The sequence below is a fragment of the Eulemur rufifrons genome, chromosome 9 (genome assembly GCF_041146395.1).
Source record: "Eulemur rufifrons isolate Redbay chromosome 9, OSU_ERuf_1, whole genome shotgun sequence".
NCBI classification, from domain to species: Eukaryota; Metazoa; Chordata; class Mammalia; order Primates; family Lemuridae; genus Eulemur; species Eulemur rufifrons.
Window position 1 is genome coordinate 15699458 of NC_090991.1, and position 6086 is coordinate 15705543.

A 6086-nucleotide genomic window follows, 5' to 3' on the forward strand; every position below is an offset into this window, starting at 1 on the left:
GTGGCAGTGAAGACACCTGTGGCTGAAATCTCTTAAAACTCACTTTTTCCATCCCAGGGACTTTTTCCCTTACTCTTCCTCAGACAAACCGGCCAAGGGGAGATGAGCCCTCCTTCCCTCCCTACGTCAAGCTGTTGCCGCCTCCTTTTGTCCTAGTGGTCTTTTAGTAAAGTCTCATCAAATTGAGACTCTGCGGAAACTATGCAGCAGCGAACCAGGAAATCGCCTCCTTTGAAAAACAACTTGAAAATTCAAAAACAAAAACCAAATACCTCAATAATTATGAATGCAGTGATATATATATATATATATATTTTTTTTTCCTTCCCCAGGCTGGGCTTAGAGGTATCTCTAGGTTGGACGCCTCGGGGGCTGGAATGACATGTGAGGGCCAGGCCAATGTCGCCCAACCTGACCAGGGCAGCGGAAGAGCTGGTCCAAGCCCAGCCCAGCCTGCTCGAGTCAGCATTCGTCTGAGAGGTCATCGCTGCCCAGGAACTCCGAGGCTTCGAGTTCCACGCTGGACAGAAACCTCCGCAGCGTCTTGCGGCAGTTGTAATCCAGGGTGGTGGTGTAGATGGTCTTGGGATACTTTGGGTAGACGATGGTGGTACTGAGGAAGCGCGTGGGCTTGTGGCGTGGCTCGAAGCGCACCTCAGCCTTATAGTTGCGCCACGTGCAGTTGGGGATGCAGGTGACCGTCTGGCTGCAGGAGGCCACGGCCAGGCCCAGCGGCAGCTGCACGTCGTCAATGAAGTGCCGCTCTGAGTCGTACTTGACCAAGGAGGTATACCTGGGCAGGAGACAGAAGGCAGCATGAAGCCGTGACTCTGAGCTAGGGGCACAGGGGTCCCCAGTGTGACCTTGACTCTGTTACGGGATGCCGATGTTGCAACGTGGCTACTCCAGGAAGAAGCATAGAATTTACGAAGCCTTCACTGTGTGCCAGGTACTGTTCTAAGCACTTTGCTTACAGGATCTAATTTAATGTTCCCCACAGCCCTGAGAGAGGAAACCAAGGTGCAGAGATTAAGGTCCCAGAGCCACTGAGGCGCGTAGCTGGCATTTAAACGCAGGGGAGCAGGACTGCAAAGTCCACTCTGCACTTGCTGGCAGCCACTGCAGGCAGCAGCCCCTGGATGCTACAAGACCTCAGGCAAGTTATTTAACTTCTCCAAGCCTCGGTTTCCTCGTTCTGTAAAGGGCTCCCAATAATAAATGAGCAGAGTATTAGCACATAGCAAGTGCTGTCATGGTAATTATATAATGAGGCCGATTCTCCACTAGGGTGGGCAGTTTCCCTGACCTCTCAAGTGACCAATCAGTTCTTTCATGAGAGGATGAAGGAACCGAGAAATCCTGAATGCTGGTTCTGAAAGCCTGGCTATACCAAATACTTGTACTTGGTCCACCTTGACCTTTGGTTTGGAGACACACCAAACCCAGGGACTCGGGGATCTGACCTTATCAACGAAAGCCAAATACAAGCCAGGTGTGGGGGCTGACGCCTGTAATCCTAGCACTCTGGGAGGCTGAGGCAGAAGAATCACTTGAGCTCAGGAGTTCAAGAGTTCGAGACCAGCCTGAACAAGAGAGAGACTCCATCTCTACTGAAAATAGAATTAGCCAGGTGTGGTGGTGCATGCCTGTAGTCCCAGCTATTCCAGAGGCTGAGGCAGGAGGATGGCTTGAGCCCAGGAGTGTGAGGTTGCAGTGAGCTATGATGATGCCACTGCACTCTAGCCTGGGCAACAGAGCAAGACTCTGTCTCGAAAAATAAATCAATAAAAGAAAAGAAAGCCAATTACAGTCTTGATTTCCACAAAATAAATTTAACAACCACATTCCTCAACTGCTTTATATTTTTTAATTCCTTTTTTGGTAATTTAAGATTTTTTTTCATGGAAGCAAAGCATTAATGCATTTTACAACATTATAATCATAGCTTCACAGATATTAAAATATGTACGTGCAATATATTAGACACATCTAATGGCACTGTCCCCAGCACTGTCCCTAGCCAGCCCCTACCCACTGGGTAAGAAGCAGCACTCTTTTCTACTCTCCTTGGGCAAGCAGAGAGGCCGCTGGAAGCTAATGTCATGAAGTCATGTCCCCATTTTGTTCAAAATACAAGCTCCACGGGAATAAAAGGCTACACTGCTCACCTCCAAACTGATGAACCTCTCTTTGTTCCACGTCAAAGGGCCCTTTGTGCTGATGCAACTGAAACTCCAGCTATGAAACCACCAGTTACCAAAAGTAAAACTCCTTTCTCTACAAAGCCCTATCTTGAACTGAGCCTCTCAGTGCGTCTTTGCCCCCAGGTAATCCTGGATGGGGTAGATCTCGGAGGGAGGCTGGGACTTGTCCGGTGAAATGAGAACATGAGACAAGGTTAAAGCACCTTGAAGTGGGGGTTGGGGGTGGAGGGGAGCAGCTTCTGGAAAGAGGAATTAATGTTTAACAAAATTTTAAACATCTGATGGTCACGATATATATATGAAGTGCAAAAAACAAGTTGTAGAACTTTATCACATGATCTCATTTTTAGGTTAAAAAGCATATCTGCATATTTAATTGGTTCGAATGCAGAAAATAAAAGCCAAAAGAGTACCCACCAAACTATCAACGGTCTTTAGCATACTTTTGTCATTAACTAATCTTTAAAATAACAAGCATTATTGTCTGGAATAAACAATGAAAATTTTAAAAAATCAAATCAGGTCTTGCTATATTTACCTTACTTCCTTCGGTGGCAAGGGGTCAAACTCCACTCCTTCGCCAAAGGACAGGGGGCACAGCCTTGGTGCACAGCTGGGGACCGGGGCGCTGGGGAGAGATGCCGGGTTCTTCAAGGACAGAGAAGAACGTAGTTAGAGCTGCCACGGGCCATTCGACACATCCCCCACAGAAGGTCCTGGCTCCGAGCCTCTGGCTGATGGGCCCCGGTGTGAACTGTGACCCTCATGCTGGGCCTGCCAGAGAAGGGCTGACCCACAGCGCGGGCACAGTGCTGGACAGGGAGCCAAGAGGTCTGGGTTCGAGTCCCAGGTCTATCACCACTGTGCTGTGTGCCCTCAGAGGGATCACATCACGTGCCCTGTGACCTTATCTGCACCCAAGAGGGGTGCCTCCTTCCACAGCCGAGGCTGCGTGAAAGGTGGAAAAGAGGAAATGAACTTGAGCTCAGTGCCACGATGGTGGCCAGACCCGGGGCTGCCCCACCAGCCTATAGCCACAGCCTATAGCAGTAAGAAAACCTCGACGGACTGGGGCTTAGGGCTTAGCTAACCAGAACCCTCAGTGACATGCCACCCCCTGTCATGGACTCAGCAACACTCTAGAAGAGGCCAAAATGAAAAAATGCTACTAGGGATTTTTTTAAACTGCAGATTCAGTCCAACTTCCCCCACCTCCTCTGCCTCTGGGGCCATCAGATCGACACCGGCCCAAGATGGAGAAATCCCACAACCTCGGAGTTCTGCTGGTAAGATAATCGCCAAAGTGTTCTCCATGTCACCCTGCCCTCTCCAGAAAACGCCATGAACCAGAGCACAGCATTCCTAGAGGTTAATTGTCTTCCAGCCTGGTCTGTGCATTGAGTGTCCTGATTCACCAAGGAGGGCTTGTTAGGTGACAGTGACATCCTAGACACGGGAACTAGTTTTCACCCGATTTGCTGGAATCAGGGCTTCTGTGTTATTTGTACAAAGATAAACACAGAGTAGAGTTTGAACTCAGCAACCCATTGTGTTTCCTGGTTTACTGGGGGTCTGTCATTTTCTTCACCTAATTTGAGAGAAGGATCTATACCTGGGCCAGAGGCATCATGCCCTGCCTTCTCTGCTCTTTCACCCCTGCCCACCCAGCAGACACTCCCTGAGCGCCCACCTTGCTCCACGTGCAGCCTGGGGTTCGGGGCAGGTGGCAGAAGTCATAACATGCATGAACAAAGTGCCACTGGGACATGGGGATGTAGCCACCGACTCTGGCAAGTCGCCGGGAAGCATCAAGGAAGGCTTCCCATAGGGCGTAACATGCGTTGGGCATTGAGGAGCCAGCAGGTCTGGGAGAAGTAAGAAGCAATGTGCCTGCCGGGTGGCGGGAACAGCATCGTGACACCGTGTGTCTCTGCCTGTGGCCAGGGCAGGTGGAAGATGAGGCTAGACAGGGCGAGGTGGGGAAGGCTCTGAAGGCCAAGTTGAAGCAAGCCTCGGAATGGAACTGAGAAAACGTGCTGATGCCCACGAGAGACAGGGTCAGTGGGTCAAGCACGCCCGCACCACCAAAGCTTCACCTGGGGCCCCAAGAACAGCTGCTGCTGCTGACTGCTTTGCCCCAGGGCAGGGGGCCTGCGGGCTTTGCCCGGCTTTGAGCTTTCTTGAGACTGCAGGCAGGATGTGGCCTCCCCAGAGTTCTACTAGGTAAAGGCAACAAGCACCAAATCTGAGCGCTTCCTAAGGCAAGGTACACTTGGTGTTTCTTCTTTAAATACAAGTTTTAAAACAAAATAAAAATATAATATTTCAAAGGTTTCACCCACCTAAAAGCCTCCCACCTATTATGTGCGGGACTCTGGGTTAGGTGTTCAGGACAAGGTGGGGGGCACTAGCAGGCCAAGGGTCACGAGTCTCAAGAGGTCCCGCAGGCTGGCCCCGTTTGCTGTCTGAATCCGGGAGCCCAGAGCACACCTCCTCCGTGGACCAGTCGGGAGGAGCCGGCCCCTGGGAGCGGTGCGGACGCGGGCAGGGCCGCGGGGTGTAGGGCCCACAGTCCGGGAAGGCCGGGGCGCCCGCAGAGTCCCGCGAGCCCCACCCGCCCGGCCGGGCAGGAATGTGGCTGAGCCGCAGGCTGGGGGCCGCCACCCCGAGGGGAGGAGACGGTGGCTCGCCTCTCCCGGGGCTCCCGCGCCTCCCAGGCGATGACAATTTTCCAGCCATCGGCTCCAGCTGGCCAGGCTTTAGCCGCGCTCCCGCCCCCGGCTCCCGGCAATGGCCACGCCGTCCCGACGGGCGGGTGGCGGCGCCGACGGCGCGCCCCGAGCGGGGCGGCACGACCGGCTGGTGGTCCCCGGGCCCGCTGCGGGTAGGCTGGGGAGGGAAGGAGTCAGCGTGGGACCACTCACCGGGGCCGCGGGGGTCGCCGCCGCGTCGGGCTCCAGCGCCCCGGGTGCGGGCGCACGCTCCCCGCCACCGCCTCCGGCCGCCGCGAGTCCCCAGTGACTGGGGCTGGGGCTGGGGGGCAGCCCCGAGTCCGGGCTGTCCAGGACGCCGTCGCCCTTCTTCTTCGTGTCCACGAGCTCGGGCACATCCTGCAGGTTCAGCCGGCCCACCATGGCTGTGCGCGCGGCGCGGCCGGGGACACCCGGCGCCGGGGTCGCGGGCGATCGAGGGCCGCGAGGGGCGCAGACGCGGGCCGGGGCCGCTGCCCGCCCGGCCGCCCTCCGTGCCCCGCCGCCCGCGCGCGGTCCGGGTCTCGCCGGCCGCCGCGCTCCCGGGCCCCGCCCTCGGCCCGCCCCGGCCCGCCGCGGCCCGCCCCGGCCCGCACTGGCCGCGCCGCTAGGCTGGGCGCCAGGGGCCGCTGCGCTCCCGCCGTGCGCCGCCGAGCCCCCTCGGGCGGCCGATCTCCGCGTGCGGGGGCGCCGGGGGCCCCGCGGCGGGCGGGAAAGGCGCCCTCTGCCCGGGCCGGCCCTGCCCCGCTACAGGTGGACGCCGGGACCCCGCTCGCGCCGGGGCCGTGGGGGCGCGTTGACCCCTCGCCCGGTCCCAGCGGGCCCGGAGGCGCTACTATCTTCAGCCCTGGCGGTGCGGGGAGCCAGAGCGGAGTCCCAGCCTGCAGAGGCCTGGGAGCCGGCCGAACCGGCTGGCAAACAACTGGAAATTATTAATAGTTAATGCGCGCCGAATGGCGGCAGCGCCTGTTGGCTCCGCAGGGCGGGCTCTGGCTCTCCCGTCTGCCCCGGGGAAAAGAGGCCTCCTTCCTCCTCGCCTCCTGGGGGTCTCGGGCACTGAGCACCCCCTGGCCCGGAGCTCAGCTGGACGGGCCGCGGCCCTCACCGGGCAGGGAATTCTGTGGGAGGCGCA

The 6086-nt window shown here is 56.9% G+C and overlaps 1 protein-coding gene across 1 annotated transcript; it reads right to left on the minus strand.

The window, feature by feature from the left end:
• Positions 1-392: 392 nt before the first annotated feature.
• Positions 393-5400, minus strand: RFLNB (refilin B). The gene is made up of 3 exons (XM_069483505.1): positions 5129-5400; positions 2743-2852; positions 393-793 (listed from the first exon to the last, which is right to left on the minus strand). Exons 1-3 carry the CDS (start codon positions 5336-5338, stop codon positions 463-465), a joined length of 651 nt encoding a protein of 216 aa, XP_069339606.1. The 5' UTR covers positions 5339-5400; the 3' UTR covers positions 393-462.
• Positions 5401-6086: the final 686 nt, after the last annotated feature.